The sequence below is a fragment of the Carassius carassius genome, chromosome 1 (genome assembly GCF_963082965.1).
Source record: "Carassius carassius chromosome 1, fCarCar2.1, whole genome shotgun sequence".
NCBI classification, from domain to species: Eukaryota; Metazoa; Chordata; class Actinopteri; order Cypriniformes; family Cyprinidae; genus Carassius; species Carassius carassius.
This window is the reverse complement of record NC_081755.1, coordinates 24,677,588-24,699,622: the sequence shown is the minus strand read 5'-3', so window position 1 is coordinate 24,699,622 and position 22,035 is coordinate 24,677,588. Positions and strand designations below refer to the sequence as shown.

The following is a 22,035-nucleotide window of genomic DNA, read 5'->3' as shown; positions in this document are numbered from 1 at the left end:
GTAAGATACTTGGTATGTCTTTGAAGAGGGTTTTTAAAAATGCTGTGATGCATGTTTTTTAGATAAAAACACTGAGCAACTTTTTCAACCCTTCTCTCTCTTTTTTTTTTTTTGTAGGATTATGATCTCTGCATCACTTGCTACAACACTAAGGGCCATGAGCACAAGATGGATAAACTTGGACTTGGTCTTGATGACGAGAGCAACAACCAAGCTGCAGCCTCCACTCAGAACCCTGGTGACTCGCGTCGTCTAAGCATCCAACGCTGCATTCAGTCACTGGTGCATGCATGCCAGTGTCGCAATGCTAATTGCTCTTTGCCATCTTGCCAGAAGATGAAGAGAGTAGTGCAACATACCAAGGGCTGCAAACGGAAGACTAATGGTGGCTGTCCCATCTGCAAGCAACTAATTGCACTATGTTGCTATCATGCTAAGCACTGCCAGGAAAACAAGTGTCCTGTGCCCTTCTGTCTCAACATCAAGCACAAGCTTCGTCAGCAGCAGCTGCAACACCGGCTTCAACAAGCGCAAATGCTGCGTAGACGTATGGCCACCATGCAGCGAGTAGGGCAGCCACCACCATGTGGCGGTGGGCCTCCTGGAGGTCTTCCATCCCCTGGCAATAATGGGGCCACAGGTCCTAGCACACCTACTTCGGTCGGTACACAACCTGCAACCCCTCAGACGCCCACACAGCTGACACCCAACCTTACGTCTCTGCCCCAACCTGGTGTGGTTGGAGTCCCATCTGGAGCTCCCCAGCAGCCTCCTCAGCATCCTGTCCACCACCAGTTTCAGCAGATGCCAGGTGCAGGCGGGATGGTGGCCTCATCGCAGCAACAAATGGTTCCTCAACAACCTGTGGGACAACTATCGCATCCACACAATCAATATGGTCCCCATTCCACAGGTCCTTCCCCAAATTCACAGTCGCAGGGTAAGCCAAGCCTTGGTCCTGCAACTCCTCCTCAACTCCCCAACAATCCAGGCACAACACCTATGTCCCAGCAACAGCAACCTTCTGGTCCTCCGCCTGCAGCTGTGGAAATAGCCATGAAGATCCAGCAAGTGGCAGATGCACAGCGAAAGATGGCACAGGTTCAGATGCTACAAAGGCAGGCTGCACAAGCTGGCATGATGCCGCAGCACCATCAGCAGCCACAGGGACAGATGGGAGTAGCCCACCCTGGGATTGGCATGGTAGGGCAACAAGGAATAGCCTCGCAGGCACAAGCATCAGGTAACAGAGTGCAGATGGAGCAGCAGCAAGGATCTCAGGGAATTATGGTTGGAGCTGGGCCCATGCAGCAGCAGCAACCCCAACAGGCAGTTGTGCAAGGCCAAATGCTACCACAAATGCATCTACAGCAGCCGAGAATGAACCCCCCACTTCAGCCTCAGCAGCAACAGTGGCCAGGGCAGGTTATGCCAGCCCAGCATAGGCCTGCCATGATGGCTCGACCGGGAATGGTTGCAATGCAGCCCTCTCCGCAGCAGCAGCAGCAACAACAAATGCAACAACAGCAAGCATCCCAAATGCTGAATCGAAACGCCTTGATGAGTATGGTGCAGGCTGGTCTGCAGAGTGGCGTAGCAAGTGGAGCAGCAGCTGGCAATCTGCCTCAGGGAGCCCTGCAGGATCTTTTGCAGACTCTGCGATCTCCAAGCTCTCCTCTACAGCAGCAGCAAGTCCTTAATATTCTTCGGTCTAACCCACAACTTATGGCAGCATTTATCAAGCAGCGGGTTCACAAGTATAAAGGAGGTACAGGTGGCCCCGCTTTACCACAGGGTGGGCCAGGACCTATGGGAGGCCAGCCAGTAGGTGTCAATACTGGCATGCACCTTGGACAGGGTGTTAACATTCAAACTCAACTTCCGCAGCTCCAACAGCAGCAGCAAATGCAACAGCGGCCGCTATTACAGCAGCAGCAGCAGCAACAACAACAACAACAGCAGCAGCAAGGAATTCAGGGTCAGGGGGTTCCAAACATGGCCAACATGAATCCACAGTTTAGAGATCTGGTCATGAGAAGACAACAGCAACTACAGTTTCAGCAGCAGCAACAACAACAGCAACAACAACAGCAGCAGCAGCAACAAATGAGTAATCACGCAGCATTCCAACAGCAACAAGTTTACATGAGTCAGCAGGGTAACATGCCAGTACGGCCAGGTGGTCAACCGCTACAAGGTGTGCAACCTGGCCAGCAGCAGAATTTTCCAGGCAACCCTGCGCAACAGCAAGCTGCCTTGCAACAGAGGCTTGCACAGCAACACCAGCTACAGATGCAACAGCAGCATAAAGCGGCATCGCAAGGTCCTGATGTGGGGCACGGAGGAGGTCCACAGCCCACACAAGGAGGTCCCGGTCTACAAACATCACAGGCATTATTGCAACAGGCCTTGCATCAACGTATGCTTCAACAGCAGCAACATCTCAGTGGCAACTCACCGGCACAGCAAAACAACCCCATGAGCCCGCAGCAACATCAGATGTCTCACTCGCCCCAACACCAGCTACAGATGCAACAGCAGCAGAATGCAGCATCGCAAGGTCCTGATGTGGGGCATGGAGGAGGTCCACAGCCCACACAAGGAGGTCCCGGTCTTCAGACATCACAGGCGTTATTGCAACAGGCCTTGCATCAACGTATGCTTCAACAGCAGCAACATCTCAGTGGCACCTCACCAGCACAGCAGAACAATCCCATGAGCCCGCAGCAGCATCAGATGTCTCAATCGCCCCACTTGCAGGGCCAACAGCTCCCATCCACCCTCAGCAACCAGGTCTGTTCCCCACAGCCCTCCCCGCGACCCCAGTCCCAGCCACCTCACTCAAGTCCATCCCCGCGCCTGCAACCACAGCCCTCGCCTCACCACATCACGCCTCAGACCCAAACAGGTTCTCCGCATCCCACCCACCTTCAGCAGCATCACTCAGGCATGGCTCCACCTCCTCCTCCTCCCCAACAGCCACAGCACAACTCTAAGGACCCAAGTGGATTTGGTGCAGATCAGAACGCCATGCTGTCTCAACTCAGTAACTTGGCAGGACTCCATGGACCTGGAGCGAATGATATGTTGCCCCCTAGTGGCCAGGACCTTGCCATTAATATGAATAACCCTTTAGACCTATAGTTATTACGGAATTCACAAAACCTCACCAGAGACAGTGTTAGATTTTTTTTATACTACAAGGATGAGTTTAGTGTTTTTCATCATAAATGCTTTGAAAATGGACCCGCCTAGAGAGATAGCAAATAAGTAGAGGGGGTGTTTACTTTCTTTTTATTTTGCCAGTTGTGTACATAGAGAGGATTTTTTCTCAGCCTCAGAACAAACCACAAGTAATATTTTCAACGTCAGGTCCTGGGGAGTACTTTTCCTTTTCCAAGAGATATTTTTTAAGATTTTAAAAGTGGTATAAAATTAAAGCGCAAATGATTAAGAACTTTTTTTTATATATTGTTCCACCATGTACCAGTCTCTGTTATGTGTTTTACAGAGTCATATGGAACATTTCAAACGTTGTGATGCCTATATTATTATAATTATTGGAACATCATGCATATCTTCCTTGTAAATGTTGAGTTTTTCATTTTATTTATTCTAGCTTTTTCATTTGTTGTCATGATGGATTTTGTTCGTGTGTTCCCAGAGACTGCTACAGTTCAGATAGAATATATTTTTGTTAATACATATTAAAATGGGGAGCTATTCCTTTCCTTAAGCTGGAGATTTAGGTTATTGAGTATAATATAAATTACAGTGTTGGGGGATCGGGTTTGGTGTGCGTTCTGCTGCCCAATGGATCTCATTTCATGCCATATTGGAAATTCTATTGGACATCACTTCTTTTGCAACAGGATAAGTTCGTAGACGCACACACCCACCCTCAGAATGTTTGTGCACTCCTTATAAGACTTACTGGATAGTGGAGGTGTCTGTACTGGTTGGATGAACGTTTTGTGTGTATTTGTGTGTGTATGTATTTGGATGTGGTGCCGGAGTTGTTCTGCTCTCGCCAATATCATATTGAGCAGTGTTTCACATATGAACTGTATGGTGCAGTGAAACGATGGAGAAGGAGAGACAAGCCACTGATTTTACTGTTTTCATCCTCCTTCAGTACCACACCTACTTTTCCTCCACTTCCAGAATTTTCTTTGCTCTGAACTTTGGGAGTTTTATTTGAATATTTTGTACTGTACAAAGGAAACACAAACTGTGGACTTTTTTTTTTTTTTTTTAATAAAATGAATATAACAATTTATTTATTGGTCATTTGTTTTTGAGGAAAATTTAAAGATTGGAATTTTTTTACCATTTGCCTTTCTGCTTTGATCTTTTATTTATTTATTTTACTCCAAAAGATACACTTTCTTCTGGCAGAATGGCAGTGTTCTTGGATTTGGGTTTGTTTGGTTAAATGTGTTAATAAGAGCTGTTAGGCTGGTCATAGTTGACTCATCAGCCAGCTGTCATTGCCGGTTGATGTTCAGACCAATGCTGAAGAAACTGCTGCTCCTGCAAATCAACCTAGAGGTGATAAAAAGGAACTGTAGAGATTCCCTGGTAAAAGTGTGGTTTTAGTGTCTTTCCCTGAGTGGTTAATGGGTTAGTTCACCCAGAAATGAAAATTGTCATTAATTACCGCTGTCTTTCCAAATCTCTTAAGACTTTTGTTCATCTTCAGAACACAAATTAAGATTTTTTTGATGAAATCTGAAGAGTTCTCTTGACCCTTCATAGACTGCAAGTGTACAAGCCATGGTCAAGGCCCAGAAAGGTAGTAAGGACATCATAATAGTCCATGTGCCATCAGTGGTTTAACCGTCATGTAATGCAACTACAAAAATACTTTATGTGCTGGAAAACAAAAATAAAGACATTATTCAATTTCTTCATGTCAGAATTCAATGTGCGTTCATGAGAGTACCATGATTCATACGTGTACATTTCTCTCTTTACAAACAAGCCGCAGCGCATCCAGCCGGGTTCTACATCAAGAGTGTCGGCTCCTGCTTCAGCACCACCACACGCATGTGTCGTGGTACTCTATTGAACATGCGCCTAATTCTGATTAATTTTCATTATTTAACTTTTTTTTTTTTTTCTTTTAAGTATCTGCTTTGGGGCCATCAAATATGACCTTGTACTCCATTGATCTATGATGTTTCATAATTTGTGACTAGTATTTTACAACATTTACCTGGTTCAATTGACTATAGAGAATATCAACTTCAGATTCTCCTGCTGGGTTTTTGTGACAATGATTGGCTGACAATACTTTAGCTATTCGAGTATTTCAGAGCATGTAATATGGATAAGTTATTGCAGTACTCTCTGGAAGACTTCATTAAATACATTTTTAGAAGCTTCCTGTCTCATAATTGTGACTATATCTTGTAATTGCAATTCTCCAGTTGCAACAGTTGTAACTTCATATCTCATAATTGCAACTGTTTCTTGTAAATATGACTTCATATCATAGTAGCAACTGTAACTGTCTTGCAATTTCAGGATTTTAAGTTACAATTGCAAATCACTATATATATATATATATATATATATATATATATATATATATATATCTATATCAGTATATATTTGAATCTTATGCACAAATTGCCTTATGCACAAAAATAAATTAGAATCACCCACAACTTTATTTTTCCATTTATTTGCTGTAAATACAAGCAAAAAAAGTGTAGTTGTCACATGTGAGTGCAACAACAGAGCTGACAAGCCATGTTCAATTATCACAACGATCAATACATGTAATTTAGGCCTGGCTTTGATTTCTGCCATGCTAAAAGCACACCTAAAGCACGTGTTCAGATGAACAGGATCTACCCCTACGAAAGCATCCAGTGCAGCAGCTGTGAATGTAAACCAATACTGTCTCTTTAAAAATGCACAAAGGCCTCCGAACAGAGTGAAGACAGCTCAGGTGCAGATATGGAAACAAAGCCAGGTGGCCTTTCCTTTTCCCGCACAAAAGAGGCGATGGAACAGTAGTTTTGTCTTCAAGTCGGAACTTAAAAACAGTCTCTCTTTGTTATGTCAATGACTTTGTCAAAGGAATTGTCAATGACTGTTGCTGATGGTAAAGTAGTGGTACAGACACAGAGATTCACTTTACATGCTTAAAGTCTTTGTATACAGCATCACTGAGTATCAGAAATGTCATCCTTCAACAGTTATTTAACCACATTGACACAAGGACAAACTGAAGAAAACAAATACCTTGTTGATGTCTTTACCTTATTAAGACAATATCTGCTTCACTACTGCAAACTGTATTATTTACTTGGTACATAAATCTATGGTATGTTCCTGGGTTCCTTTGTCAACTTACACCTAAAGCCCATAGCCACTAAAAAAGCCTTCTGCACTCATGGCCTCTTTGAAGGTGACGGTCAAGGAATTTATCGTCACCTGAGTCACAATGACTTTCCCAGGATGCACTGTGGTGGTGGAGGGAGTCTGTGATTGGTCAGTTGGGACCTGTAATAACGTGCATTCTGCTGTAACAACAGCATCCATCCCTTCCATTTCTTTGGCCCCTGTACTGTCTACCTTGCCCCTTTCACTTACCTCATCCTGTCTACATTTAACGCTCGAATGTACCTCTATAACCGAAGGTCTGTTCTGTTCTTTGACGTTGTCAAACACACCTTGCTTGGCTCCTGACTTGGTGCTGTTGTGTAGTGATTGGTCAGTGTTTGTTGTGTCGTGTGATACCCGTACAGAGTCTTCACCCCCTGCACTGTTTGTGACTGGTTCTTTCTCTTGTGTGTTGGTGATTGTACTGTATACTGTTGCTCCTAAAACTGGACCTGTATCCTTGCTTGGCTTCTCGGCGTGGTCAAAAATGGAAGAGCAGTTCTCAGTTTCCTCAATGGTGATTACAGCTTCATGTTCTGCCGAAGAGTTGTACCCCTCCGACATCTCTTGACCTGATGGAAAACGACAGAACTTTCAATGATATTTTTCAGCTAAAACAGAAAGTTATTTAGTGACCTTAAATTTGTTCCAGACACATATGAACTACTTTGCTTTAAGATATGTCAAAAAACATTTAGCATCAATAATCTCCACCAACTTAAAACCTGATGCATATTTAAAAGCAAGTTTGAATGTACTCGAATGCAAAAGGGCCTTTGGAAATTACTACAGCAGAAAGGAATATTTTGGTGAATAACTATAAATATCACTTTGTTCCTACTGAGTAACTTCAAAGAACTGGAATTGCATGAGTCGTACGGACTACTTTGTGAAATGTATTTTATAAAATGACAACCAAATCAACTTGGGATGTGTTTCCCAAACACATCGTAAGCCCAAGTAGATTGTGGAAACCATTGGCACCAGTGGTCTCCATCTATTTAGGCTTATGATGATTTTGGGAAACAAAGCTCTGAAAATCTCACATCACGTTTGGTTTTACGTCAATGACGATCAATCACAAGACATAAGAACCAATCAATGTTCAACATCACTGACATCAAACATGACAACTAAAAATCTGAAAGTGGCTAGTTTTAATGTATTTGAATGAGATTTGAATGCTATAATGGAGAGTTAAATAGATTTTCAACATTTTAAATGAGTCATTCCTCACACAAAATGTGAAATGGCTCTAGGAGACTACATTTTTGGCAAAAAGATTTGGTGTTTTTGGTCCAGTTTTTATTTTTGATAGTCATTCACTTTCATTGTAAGAAATAGAGTAACTAAAACAAAACAACTTTTAGCGTTTTGCAGAGAACAAAGTATCTTTGGAATGACATTGTCATTTTTGTGTGAATATTCACAGCTGATTATTTCTTAATCACATTAAACACGTGTTGGCCAGTTGACACTGTGATTCAAAAATATCTGGCACGATTTTTCAGAATGGCCCTCATGACCCCTGAATATGTTCTTCGCAGTGTATCTTAGCAACAGTTTTTGCATTGATGCCACATAACACCTACCACTTGGAATGTCCTGGTGCACTTCTGTTGTGTTTTCTTCGTTTGCTCTCATCTTCTTCACCTTTTTCTTCTGCTCTTCTTCCTCCTCTCTATCCCATTCTTTCTCTGAGTCTTTTAGAAGAAGTGGATGTCTTCTTGGTTGCTGGAATCGTTTGATGTCATTCATGAGTTTGGACCTGTACCGCCTGTTCTTGCGTTTCTCTATGCGCTGGCAGCGCCGCCCATTCTGGTCTATTTCTGTCCCCATGGAGCGGGTGAGTGACAGGCGGATTCTCTGGGTGGATTTATCTGAAACCTTATGTTTACTTCGCAGGTCCATTGGGTAGAGGTTCTGTTGGTAAATTGAGATTATGCAGTGTTTATCAGATGTTGCATATACCGGCTAAGTTAGATTGTGCTTTCTGAAATACTGAAGTTTCTTCCCAACTTCTGCGGTACATTATCTTGCAATCTAGATTGCTCTATTGATGCACTTACAGAGAACTGTTCTGAACCATGTCAAAAAGTCAAGTAAGGTACCCTGTGGATGCTAATTTCAGATCCTGGGACATTTTTGTCCATCAGATCTATTTTATTATGTGTATCAGATTGTTGGATATATGATCTATGAATCGATATAAAATCTTTGGCCTAGGTACCTATTGTTACGGAAGCTGCATACACAGGACACAACAGTTGGATGAGGCTTCAAATACTGTCTTAGGCAAAATAATGCAGAGTTTGTGCATTACAGTAAAAAAAAAAAAAAATCAAAACAGTGAAGAGATAACTCATACCCGAAGAATAACTTGACGGGGTCTCAAGCCTTTCCTCTTATAAGCCAGTGCTCTTTCCTTCTCCTCTCTGTAAAAAGGGAGAGATATGGAAAGGAAAGATCATCCCATTGCCTCCAGCCTATTCATCTCCCCATCAGTAACCAACAGTGTTGGGGGTAACGCATTACAAGTAACACGAGTTACGTTATCAGATTACTTTTTTCAAGTAACTAGTAAAGTAACACATTACTTTTTCATTTACAATAAAATATCAGAGTTACTTTTTCAAAAGTGTTTTCCCATTTATTGCCTGACAAGTCTCCTGTCCCCATAATGGGAGAAATTGGAAGCAAAGAGGCATTGCGTGCACTGTGTGAACATGATGTAGTTCTAGACTAAATGTAAAATTGCATTAATTCATCCCAAAAGAGCAATAATATACAAGTGCTATAATATAATAAATAAAAGACCAGAGCAAGCTAGTGTTATAGGTCTTTCTTTTGTGCTTTTGTTAATTGTATAATAAATGAAAAGAAAACAGACAGAATACAAAAAGATTAGAAAGCTAGTTAGAATTTTTTTTCAAGAATAGAATTAGAATAGAGAGTGCTAAGTTTAGAGGGTCAAATAAAGATGGAAGAAATGTGTTTTAAGCCGATTCTTGAAGATGGCTAAGGACTCAGCTGCTGGTGTTAAGTTGGGGAGGTCATTCCACCAGGAGGGAACATTTAATTTAAAAGTCCATAAAAGTGACTTTGTGCTTCTTTGGGATGGCACAATCAAGCGACGTTCACTTGCAGAATGCAAGCTTCTAGAGGGCACATAATCTGAAGTAACAAATTTAGGTAAATGGGTGCAGAGCCAGTGATAAATAAAATGATGATCCAATTCAACGATACTAATAAGCAAAAATGACTTTAGATATACTAACAATTGTGCGTCATTGTTTTTTTTTTGCTGAAGAGTGTTGAACCTTCTTCTCCATTTTCTAATGTACGGATGTGAATCGACTTTCCCTTTAGCCTGAGGTTTATTCATAACACATTTTGGTGTGAAAGGGCTTTTACACTTACTATAAATAGAACTTCTTATTAAAAACAATCAATCCCGTCTCATATTTAAATAGTAACGCGAAAGTAATGCATTACTTTCCATAAAAAAGTAACTAAGTAACGTAATTAGTTACTTTTTTGGGGGAGTAACGCAATATTGCAATGCATTACTTTTAAAAGTAACTTTTCCCCAACACTGGTAACCAATGCTTCCCAGAGTGCGACTTACTTTTCTTCATAGGCGAGGACAAGACGAGGGTCCAATATGTTGTCCTCTGGTTCCCAGGTGCTGTACCTGACAGTCACACAGACAGTCCCAGATCATTGGAGCAGCACACAGCTAAAAGAGTTTCAAGCTCAGATCTTTTTTTTTGCCCCTGAATTCAATTTTACAATCTATAGTCATTTTTGGCTTCTTTTTTTAAATATTTTATTAATATTTTTAACAGACCATCATATTGTCTTCTCTTTTGGTGAATTTTGTGGAAACCTGTTAAGAATATACCTGGCTCATATTTCATCCCAAAAAAAATAAAATAATAATAATAAATAAATAAAAAATAAGCATTGCAACATTTCCACAATATTTAAGGCTAATTTCTCATTACTATAATTGTGGAAAAATCTAGATCTCATTACTGTAATAGTGTAAAATGATAGTAATAATCTAAAGTATAGTGTATATATATATATATATATATATATATATATATATATATATATATATATATATATATATATATATAATGTTATGCCTTAGACCAATTAAAAATAAATATTTTTAAAATTAAATAAATATATAAATAACAACAATGGGAATTGTTATTAAAGTAATGTTGCAATGCACATCATCTTTATGTTCCTAAAATTAGGGCTCATTATCTTCATGTAAAATACAAGTTGTTATTTTTTATTTGATATTAATTAAATATGACCAGGACATGATCTTAATAAGTTTTGTGAGATTTAGCTATAAAATACATGACATGAGTGAAAATAATAATTTGATGGTGTATTTTTATCCAATATCTAATTTTCTGATGTTTAACCTAAACATTTTGCGGGCTGGTGAGACGCGACCTTGGCATGCTTTTGTAGGATTCACCCACATATCCTGTCCTCTTTGTAGGTTGTATCTGGTCTTTGATAAAATTACTGTTTTTGCAGTCTTACATGAGAACTTACTTAGGCGGCCATCCTTGCCACTTTAGCAGATATTCCACGTTTCCCTGAAATGAGAAAGAGAAAGTAATAAAAAGTCACTTTCAGTTTTAAAGTTGAGAGGGAGACATACATCACCATTCTATCCACAACAAACCCATGATACAAAACTTCCCACAGATTTTGAAGAAGCATGCCTGTCTCTTTAAGATGTCAGCGCTCAGTAGTATTTTGATATCAAAGATTATGCGTTAGCGCTACGTTCGAGAATGTTACGGCGCGTAAAGTCTAAAAGGGGTGAGCTCGCGAGTTCCATTAAAAAAAACATCAAGTTTCGGGAACTTTCATGGATGGAAATAGGTGGGGCCATGGAAACGCGTAAACAACTCGTTTTGTGCAACGTGTGGAGCTGCGAAGTCCCCCCCCCCCCTCCCCCTCGTGCTCGAGCATATGAAACGAAACCCGCGTGCACATGCAGCGTTAGTCATCATCATCATCTCTTGCTATTACTGTATATCTGGCTGTATACCACAGACAACATAATAAATAAATAACACAAACACCTACCAAAAGAGATACTTGCTCGTGGGTGTTCTATTAACAAACATGACCTATTTTATTAATCGCTATCCAAACATCTTTATTCTTGTTTATTCTGCCGTTAAGAATATTCTGCCGTTTGTTTTAGCGGGTCCGATTATTTTGACAACTGCGCGGATGTTACACGCATCATCCTTGACCCTGCGCGCGTGCGAATAGCCTTTCCGAGAGAAACGCGCATCGATGGCGATGATGATGACACGCGCGTTGTTATCTACACACACCCCCTCCATCTCTAGCGCTCGCGATGTAAGGGTCAGACCGTAGAAAAATTCCCAAACTTCAGACAATAACATACAAGTTACCACAGGGTTTTGCACACGAGGAGCGGTGCAACGAAAAGTTCCGAAACGTTACGCAAGCTTAGGTGTTATTCACTCGTGAGTCATTCCTGAACTGGCAACAGAAGAAAACTGTGCGGACTTCGGAGGCAATAATCATTTCAAAACAGAAAGTAAACAGAGTGTGAAAATACATTGCATCAAAGCAACTGACCGAAGTGCATTTTATAGGCAGCACCAGCAACGTCCTTACCTTTCTGATTCTCTTCTTCGTTATTGACTCCACAGCAAACACTTGCTCTCCAATTGATGACAGCTCCATGTTCATGAGATCATCCAGTGCAGCAAACAGTTTTCTTATCTCTCCCGTTCTTCCTCTTCAGGTGATGAAATGCCGCTTAACTATTCTGCTTACACACGTAGAGTGTTTTTTGATTGATTTATTTAGGATTTAAAGCCACCAGTACTCTTGGAGCACCCTCCGGTCCGCCGCTGTTTCAGCTCTCTCTGAGTTTTAAAGTCTGCGACACATGCACGCACTGGCTTGGCGCGTGCACGCTCTACGCGCTCGCGCTCACCCACTTCTCCGTCTATGGCAAGCAGTGTTTACATGTATTCTTTTAAAGAGTCTATTATTGTTACATTTTTTATTTACTAGTTAGTAGTCTAATAGTGGCTAGTCTCCTTTTTAGTGTTCTTTGTATAACATTATATTTGTCTACCAGTAATATTGCAGTTGTTATTAGATGGATATTAGTTCTTCGCTTAATGTATATACTTGAGGATAATTAATTGTTTAATTAAAAAATTCCTACAGTTGTCAACGTTTGAAGTGGATCAAAAAAGTTAAAGTTGTCCTAAAACAAGAAAGCATTTTGGTTTTTGGACAACTTTGATCCACTTTAAATGTTTACTAGTATAGTTAGCAACAACTGGTGTATAGACTAATAATTCTACTATTTGCCACTTTATTTATTTATTTTGTAAAAAATCTTTTATACTTAAAAATACTGACTAAATTTTAAATTTAGATTTAAAAAAAGAAAAGAAAAAAAAAGTAGATCTAAGTAACTACATTTGGTACCATGACAAATAAAAATGAGTAGACCCATAAGTTAAGGTTAAGTACATTTTTGAAAAATAAAAAGGATCTCTTACCGGCCCTTGTCTATCATGTTCTCCTAATAAACCCCATCCACTTGAATGGGTGGATGCTGAACACTAGTGGTGATTGGGGAGAGACCCCCCTCCCCCCACAGTGTTGTAAAGGGCTTTGGATGTACAGCAGTACATAATAGAGTGCTATATAAATGCATCATTCATTCATTCATAAATGAAAACATTTCTTTAAGCTCGATATCAGACATTTTCACCATGTGAAAAGATTGATGCAGGACTAGTTTAGATGACTGTATCTAGCTTTGCATAAAATAAGATAATTTATATCACAATACAGATTTTATAGATTAAATAAAAAATACACAAACATGTATTTCACCAAAGAAATGCACCAAATCACTAAGAGCTGCTCACTGAAGAGAATAAAAAAAGCCTGGGGTAGAGTGTACATCTGTTTCAACTGTCAGTGGCTGTTTTAACTGCATCCAGCTCACTCTTTTTTTTAGGTTTTTGTTAAAGATGAATAATATCAATATGAAATAAGTAACAATTGCGATTTCTGATATGGATCAGTATAATTTCTCCATTCTCAGATATATGAAAACAAAACTCAAATATGAAGTAAATTTTAACAAGTAAATGGGTAGACTTGAGGAGACTCTTGAGGAGTTCAACTAAAAGTGAAAACGTTAAAAAAATAACCTGAACCACAGATTGGCATTAAAGAAAACCAGAAGAAAAAAAAAGTTTTTTGGTACAATTTCAGTAACTAGCAAGACAATGAAGTACTATAGTACATTTAAACTTTTTGACAAGAACGACTTAGCCTACATTTGCTATTATTTTTAACTTGCAATAAAAAATAGGTAGAATAGATACCAGTTAGTTTTAATGAAAGAATGTTAAAATGGCTTGCCAAACTCCATTCGTCCCTTTAGGGCTGCACCGAGCACGATTCGCCACGAGAGTTCGCGCGCACTGAGGAAGGAGCGCGACTGTTTTTGCCAAGAAATGGAAATGAAAGACGGGAAAAGGTGGTCTCTCTCTGAGCGATAAAGACGTATTAGTACGATGAGTCACTTTTGAGATACACGAGAACATCGAGTCATTGCAGAGGCTATGATGTAAAGCCCTGTATATAGTAACGTGATCTACACATGCACATACACCTAGAACATAATTAAAGTACTTAAATAGTGTTTTCCGAGAAATGCGCGCAATAGCACTCATAGTTAGTACTTCCCGGAATATGCGCCAACAGAATTCCACAGAAAGTTCCGCAGATTTCCAGAGAATTCCAGCGCCTCTCATTTACAGTTCTAAACACCTCCCACACTCACGCGCTGCTGTCATCAGGGGTTTGCTTTATACGATGTACTTACCAAATTTAAATCATATCGACAGAATTCCGCTGATTTTCACGCACAATCAACGCAGATAACGTGAGAAGGTGTAATTAATGCACAAACACCGTGAAAGGAGGACTGAAATCAGTAAGCTGACATGTTACAGGCAAGCAGATATAGCGCAATGACTGAAGCGTTTGCCTTAAAATCATTTTAAGAAAACACTTAACGTGGCTTAGGTATTATAAGTGATATAAGTGATAAAACCTAAATTCAGGCTTCTTAGTTGACGATATATAGGTAGCCTACAGCATGCAGAAAAACAGATGAACCCTGAATATAAAGGCGCTTACTGTGCTTCAACGTTAAGACTTTTGATTATAATGGTTTTGTTTTAATATGGGAAACCGTTAGCGTTGTCTTTTTGTGTTCATATTAGGGTTAACCTTCTTGCCTGTATATAGTTGAATTATCAATCAAAAAAGTTGTGTAGCCTACCGAATTTTGTCCTTAGATATCGTCTTTTATCATAGGCTACACGTTTTTGACGTTCCGCTTTTTTGAATGTTTCGCGTAAAACCACGAAGATCAATAATTATATGAAAAAAGTAGGCTACCGTTTGTTTCCCACAAATGATTTTACTGCAGTATTGTTAAACCTTTGAATACTCAATAAGATGCATCTCATTCAAATATTTTATCGCCTACAGAAACCCAACTAACAGGGAACGTTTTGGGAAGGTTCATTACATTACATTATTTTACATTTATTCATTTAGCAGACGCTTTTATACAAAGCTACCTACAAATGAGGACAATGGAAGCAGTCAAAAACAACAAAAGAGCAATGATATACAAGTGCTATAACAAGTCTCAGTTAGCTTAACACAGTACACGTAGCATGGGCTTTTAAATAATATAATAAAGAAACAAAAAACAGATAGAATAAAAAAAGAATAGAGCAAGTTAGTGTTAGAGGTCTTTCTTTTTTATAATTGTATAATAAATTAAAAGAAAATAGATAGAATACAAAAAGATTAGAAAGGTTGTTAGATCTTTTAGATTTTTTTTAAGAATTAGAATAGTGAGTGTTATAGTTAGAGGGTCAAATAAAGATGGAAGAGATTCTGGTTCCTCTCAAACTTCTGAATAAACATTCTTTCAGTGACGTTAACAGAACGCTTATTTGTTCTTTAATAATTTTCTCAAAATGTTAGAGAAAAAAAAGATAGCCTACATCATTCACGGAACTTTTTTCTGAAACATTTTAGTTGGATGTTCGTTTAACATTTTTCAAATGTTTAAAATTTAAGAATGTGTAGAATGTGTTCCCGAAATGTTTGCAAAATGATAAAATGGAATGTTCCCTTAAAGGGATACTCCACCCCAAAATGGAAATTTTGTCATTAATCACCTATCCCCATTTTGTTTCGTTACGAATGTATGAGAAGAAAACAAAAATAACGACTTCATTCAACAATTCATCTGTTCTGTCTCTCCCCATATCACCGTAGTGCCATTTTGGAAAATATGAGCAGTACGCAGGCAGCTTACGCTCTTCTGCATCAGCAAAAAATAGTGCTACGGTGATGTGGGGAGAGACAGAGAAGACAGATGTCTATGGGACAGTCACAAGCCTCCCGGTTTTCATCCAAAATATCTTAAATTGTGTTCCGAAGACGAACAAAGCTTTTACGTGTTTGGGACGACATGGGGGTAAGTGATTAATGACAAAATTTTCATTTTTTGGGTGGGGTATCCCTTTAACTTTTGGTTAAAAATAAAGTTATTAAAGAAGAAAAGGAGATAGTTTTTTTATAACTTTTTGGGAATGTTTTTCTTTAACCATTATTTTGTTCTTTTCAAGTCACTTTCTTAAAAAATAAGCACTATAAAAACACTGACACAGAACCTAGGAGAGGTGTGGTATGTGTTAGTTATTAGTGTCATTATTTCATTGCTATGTAATTTTATTATTATTATTATTATTATTATTACTGTTATTATTATAGATATTACTGTTGACATCATTGCAAAATATTATCATCATCGCCATCTTTAGCATTTATTATTAATATTGTTATTAATATTATTGTTGTTATTAATGTTATTATATTATTATTGATATTACTATTGCTGTCAATACAAAATATTATCATCATCACCATATTAAGTATTACTATTGTTATTATTATTGTTGCTATATATTATTTATATTATTTATATAAATGTTATTATTATTATAATTATTATTGATATTACTATTTCTGTCCACACAAAATATTATCACCATCTTTTAGTATTAGTATCACTACTGTTATTGTTATTACTGTTGCGTCATCACAAAATATTATTATCATTATTATTATACATGATATTACTATTTAAATACTTCTACTATTACCCATTTGTCTTTTCTGCTTATTTTTTCATTAATGTTACTACCATTGCTGTTTTATTGTTGTATTTTTGTGTTCACCCTATGTTGAATGTTTTTGCACTCCTAATAAAAATAAAATAAAATAAAAAAGCACTATTAAACTCTTTTATTCCGAGTTCTTGTGAATGCTTTGGCATTCATCTCTTCTCAGATTTTTTCAACAGTCAAAGGCGAAGCTTATCTTAAAAAGTAGTTAGCCTATAAGTTAAGAATAGAGCAGTAGGCCTACAAATATGTCAAGCTGCAACCAATAAAAAATATGGATGAAGAACGGTAAGAAAGGACGACAGGGTAAACTTAAAACCAATTTAAAGACGCACACACACTGAAATTACAGTTTTAGTTGTCGGGGGCATTTAATGCGGGTTACAATGTCGTGAGGTAAACCCTTTCACATACGATAGATGGCGCTGTTTTGCCGCTGAATTAATGCGCTTCTTCACTGGAGACTTGGAAGGACAGAGCCTTCAAAGCATCTTTGATGTATTCTTTACTCAGACCCTGCTAATGCCATCGATTCTCCAAAAGTCCGATACAGAGACACTGTTTTAGAAATTTAAAAACTGAGATTTTAAACTGTTGCGATCATTTGAAGAATTAAAGGCCGTGTTACTGCCCTGTATCGCTCCAGACAGGCTATTGTCAGCCTCCAGAATCACAAACATGGATCAACACGACTCGACGTTTGGCGTGCAGCTCTTCATTTATGATCTGTCGAGGGGAATGGCCCGACAGCTCAGCCCTATAATGTTAGGTGAGTGATGCAGTATATCTTTACCGTTATATTGGCGAGGGCCGCGAAATTTCCAATCCTACCATGAAGAAGGTTGAGCTCATATTAGCCTACTTCTATTGTACTGTCGCTGCCTGGCAATGTTCCAATGAGAAATATTGGCTACTAAATATTAATGACCTGATTTAACGTTGATTGGCAGGCTTTCAATGACGACGACTTAGTTCATGTTTATTAATAACGTAATACTGACGTCGCGTCGTTACTATCCAATAGCGAATTGCTTGCTTATGAATATTTAAACGATGCCGTCCCTGTACTAGGATTTGTAAATTCGCTTCTGATTACAGTTGATCGACGAAAACACTTTTACCAACAAAATCTTTTATTAACATAACAGTGACACATATATTCATCGAGACCAGTTTATATTGTACTTTCAGTTATCTAGCATTATTTATAAATAACAAACAGTTTAAGAACATGATGTTCTTTATTGTTATATATCGTGTCACGTGCTGAACGTAACAATTATGCTTATCAAGGTTCATTGAATGTAACATATTGTAACTATTTGAGTGGTTCAAACCATAACAGTCCTAATATTTTATGTTAATAATAATAATAAAGTAATATAAAGATAATTTATCACGTAATGGGAACATATTTAAAATGTCTTATTCTATAATTGCGTGATTTCTAAAAACATATTCTTTCTTACAGGAAAACAGCTTGATGGGATTTGGTAAGTGAATTACTGTTATTTAATATCTACCTTATATAGATGATGGGTAAAACCTTTTTATGCATAAATAAGTTAAATATATACATTTCTAGTTATATACAGTAACTATCTGGTTTTCTTGTATGCTCCTGTGAACACAGGCACACATCTATAGTGATCTATGGAGAGGAGTTCTTCTATGGTGGTGCCGGGATTTCTAGTTGCCCACCGGTAAAATCTCAACCCATTAGGACACTTAGTACTCTAGATAGGACAAGCACTTCAAAGCTCAGCCCCAAAATATACTCAGTGTACTTCATGTTGTGCTGTTCCTGAGTTTACATGTTTATTTCCATTCATGTGAAGCTTTGAACATCTTAGCACATTGGCCTTGCAGCATAATTATCCTTAAGAGGTACATTCATTTTAGAGCGGCCACAAAGACAGTATGTAGCACACACTGTGTATGAGTGTTTACAGGGCGGGACGATGCTCGGACCTCCAGACACAGTGGTGGAGCTGGGAAACACTGAGGTGACAGAGGAGATCTTTATGGATTATCTGTCCTCACTTGGAGAAACAACATATAGGTGAGTGCATCTTTGATGTATGTTTATTACTCAAAATAAAAATAGGGATTCCTTTCTTCAGGTTTAAGGCCTATAAAGTTTTTTGTACTGTACAAACATGTGCTTGATTTGCCTTGCTTGCATTTTGTAGGCCTCTGAAATCTCTTGTCTCTATCTCTCTCTGCAGTGGGGACAAGTACAGATTGTTTGAACACAACTGTAACACGTTCACTAATGAGGTGGCCCAGTTTCTCACTGGCAATAAAATTCCCTCCTATATCACAGATCTGCCCTCTGAAGTGCTCTCCACGTGAGTATGCTAAACATAAACCTGCTCACATACATGCTTACGTATTTCAAGAAGATTTCCAGTGTTATTTTAACTCCCACTTGATAGGTAAATAATTAGTAAGTGCATCCAGAAAATACATAAATAGCTTGAGATCCGCAGTGTAGATTTTTGTTTAAAAGTTATGTATAAAAAACAAGGTTATTGGAGTATGTTTTACAAGAAAATCCAATGTGTTAAATTAATCTTTATTGTCAAAAGGTACTGTTTGGCAAAAGTATAAACTCAAAACAAAATTAATGCATTATGGTAATATAACTTTGAGGAGAAAGTGCTTAAATGTACATAAAAAATGTTTTAAAATCTTAAAGGGACAGCCTCATGTCATTCTAAACCAGGGTGACTTGTATTTTGTGAAACAATAAATATTTTATATAATGATTTTATCCATACAATTAAAGGACTAATTCATCCAAAAATGAAATTTCACTGAAAATGTACTCACCTTCAGGGTGTCCAAGATGTAGATGAGCTTGTTTCTTTATCAGAACAGATTTGGAGAAATAGTAGTTTTACATCAGTTGCCCACCAATGGATCCTCTGCAGTGAATGGGTGCCGTCAGAATGAGAGTCCAAACAGTTGATAAAAACATCACCATTATCCACAAGTAACCCACACCACTCCAGTCCATCAATGAATGTCTTGTAAAGTGAAAAGCTGTGTGTTTGTAAGAAACAAACTCTCATTTTAACTATAACTTCTGGTTAAAATACTAGTCCATAATCTATAAAAAAAAACAGTGGAAAAGTCCATCCCCTGTTGCTCTCTCACATCAAAATCCACCAACATATTTGTTTAGAATTGTTTTGGCTTGTAAACAATGCTTGATCTTTGCGTATGTCTCTCCTGATTCAGACAAAATGAATTTTTTTTATTTACTTTTTTAATGGAGAAAGCAAGATTATTGATAGAGGACTATTTTAGCCCGGAAGCAGTGATTTGATGTTAAAAACAGCAAATCTTGATGAATTGGCTTCTTACAAACATGCAATGTTTCGTTTCACAAGACATTAATTGATGGACTGGAGTGGTGTGGATTACTTGTGGATTATTGTGATGTTTTGTATCAGCTGTTTGGACTCTCATTCTGACGGCACCCATTCACTGCAGAGGATCCATGGGTGATGTAAATTACTACAAATCTGTTCCTATGAAGAAACATCCAAACTCATCTACATCCTGGAAGGCCAAAAAGTAAGTACATTTTCAGGAAATAGTAATTTGTTTTGTTGAACTGTTCCTTAAAAGTCAAAGGGTCCAAAAAAACATTGCATTCCACTGACTCTCATTATATACAACAGCCACTGACACATTTCTAAACATTTAACGCGAATGACAAAAATTTTCATATTTGGATGAAGTATCCATTTAATGGTCCTAAAAATAGACTTAATTTTTTATCTATTGTTTTTGTAGTGAGATGTGACCTTGATCGTGTTTTTGTGAGATTCACCCACTTGTGATTGTATAACTGTGATGTTCTCTCGTTTTCAACTGTCACACTTCCAATGCTGAAAATTTATGTAAGAAGATCTGTGTGATTTTCACAGTACTTTACGCTCTCTCTTTCTCTCTCAGGCCATTTGGTCAGGTGTTGCGGCCAATCCTGGACTCGATACATATTGCCCCTCCAGGCGGAAACGTGATCAGCAGCCAAAATAATCATAGCTAGATCATCTTTGTAATCTCTCTCGCACACACACACACCTACACACGCAATAATTCACACATACGCTGTTTATACACACACATTTGCCCTGTTGAAAATGAAGTTGGCTCATAAACCTCGTTCAAGAGCACTGAACAAATTTTCATCAATTCTGGTCTGTATTCACAGTTGCCCAGATAGTTTTACTCAAAGTGTTTCATGCACAAGGTCCCAGGTCATTCTTTCCAGATCACTGATGGTTCATATTTTTCAGTGTTGAGGTCTTGGTTTCTATGGTTTTCATTTTCATATGCCTCTTTACTTTGTATCTCTACAGCCCACAACATGCAAAGGTCATTTGTTGCTTGTTGATGACAATCCAGCTTTTTTTTCCTGTTGTTACAGTAGTTTTTATTCCTTTCACATAATTTCATGCTGTATTTTTCCCAGTAATATGTCTGTTGATATGTATTAATATTGGCAAGCCATAAGTTTGAAAGACTTATCTTTAATTTTATTCTTAACATATATTTATTTATTTTTGTGAGTGACTTTGTGACAAAGAAGCACATGTTCTGTAATATATTTACATTTACATTTATCAGAATGTAAATGCAAATGTAAAATGTAACATGTTCTGTAATATGACTGGCTTTCTGAAGAAATTACTAAATGTGAGCGACTGGACCATGATACATGTGGCTCAGATTCAGAGAGAAATATATGTATCTGTGCCTTTGTCATGGCAGCTTTGGCACAAGTAACATTTTAATCAGAATTAAACCTGTAGAGTACAAATTATTTATACACGTTATGCTTAAGGTAGATGTTGTCTCTTCTATTTATTTAACCAGCTGAATTCTTTTTATTTATGCTTCATGCTGATTTTTATTTTCATGAAAGGAAAGTTTGCTGCTGTTGTCAGTGTTATATGGTTGAACGTGTCTTTGTTATTGGTATATATTAACATATTCCTATTTTAAATTGGTTTATTTATTGAGCACAAGTGATAATGGAATATTCAGAGATATTTGATGAAAGACTATTGCACCTCTTATTTAGGTTTCATGCTGTTGTTATTGTCAAATAGTTGCTGCAGACCCTAAACTGCACTGATTGTTTTGAGCTTTATACTCATGTTTTAATGGAAGTCATCTCATTAAAGAACCAGCACGGAGTCTACATAAAGATGTGTGTGTGTTCTTGTCCTCACTTTTCTGCAATCTAAACATGGACTAAGTTAATGACACTACATGTAAAAATGTATAA

General features: G+C 38.1%; 3 protein-coding genes across 17 annotated transcripts in view; 2 read left to right on the top strand and 1 right to left on the bottom strand.

The window, feature by feature from the left end:
- The window catches only part of LOC132142578 (histone acetyltransferase p300-like), a 43,488-nt gene extending 39,213 nt beyond the window's left edge, over positions 1 to 4,275 (top strand). For all 14 annotated transcript variants that reach the window (XM_059552567.1, XM_059552584.1, XM_059552558.1 and 11 more), the window contains exon 30: positions 118 to 4,275. In XM_059552567.1, the coding sequence (XP_059408550.1) occupies positions 118 to 3,144 (3,027 nt within the window). In that variant the 3' untranslated portion in view covers positions 3,145 to 4,275. The remainder of the gene's footprint in view (positions 1 to 117) is intronic.
- A 1,398-nt stretch (positions 4,276 to 5,673) lies between these two features.
- Positions 5,674 to 12,377, bottom strand: LOC132142565 (chromobox protein homolog 8-like). Of its 2 annotated transcripts, XM_059552529.1 has the most exons (6): positions 12,091 to 12,376; positions 10,981 to 11,024; positions 10,025 to 10,090; positions 8,765 to 8,831; positions 7,989 to 8,319; positions 5,674 to 6,968 (listed from the first exon to the last, which is right to left on the bottom strand). In XM_059552529.1, the coding sequence occupies exons 1-6, from the start codon at positions 12,163 to 12,165 to the stop codon at positions 6,370 to 6,372; spliced, it is 1,182 nt and encodes a 393-aa protein (XP_059408512.1). In that variant the 5' UTR covers positions 12,166 to 12,376; the 3' UTR covers positions 5,674 to 6,369. The 2 variants fall into 2 exon arrangements, with proteins under 2 accessions (XP_059408512.1, XP_059408520.1); XM_059552537.1 differs by lacking the exon at positions 10,025 to 10,090 and having other exon boundaries at positions 12,091 to 12,377.
- A 4,785-nt stretch (positions 12,378 to 17,162) lies between these two features.
- Positions 17,163 to 21,371, top strand: LOC132142557 (desumoylating isopeptidase 1-like). Its single transcript, XM_059552517.1, has 6 exons — positions 17,163 to 17,496; positions 18,199 to 18,220; positions 18,361 to 18,430; positions 18,680 to 18,789; positions 18,956 to 19,078; positions 20,697 to 21,371. The coding sequence occupies exons 1-6, from the start codon at positions 17,406 to 17,408 to the stop codon at positions 20,788 to 20,790; spliced, it is 510 nt and encodes a 169-aa protein (XP_059408500.1). The 5' UTR covers positions 17,163 to 17,405; the 3' UTR covers positions 20,791 to 21,371.
- The last annotated feature ends 664 nt before the right edge of the window (positions 21,372 to 22,035 follow it).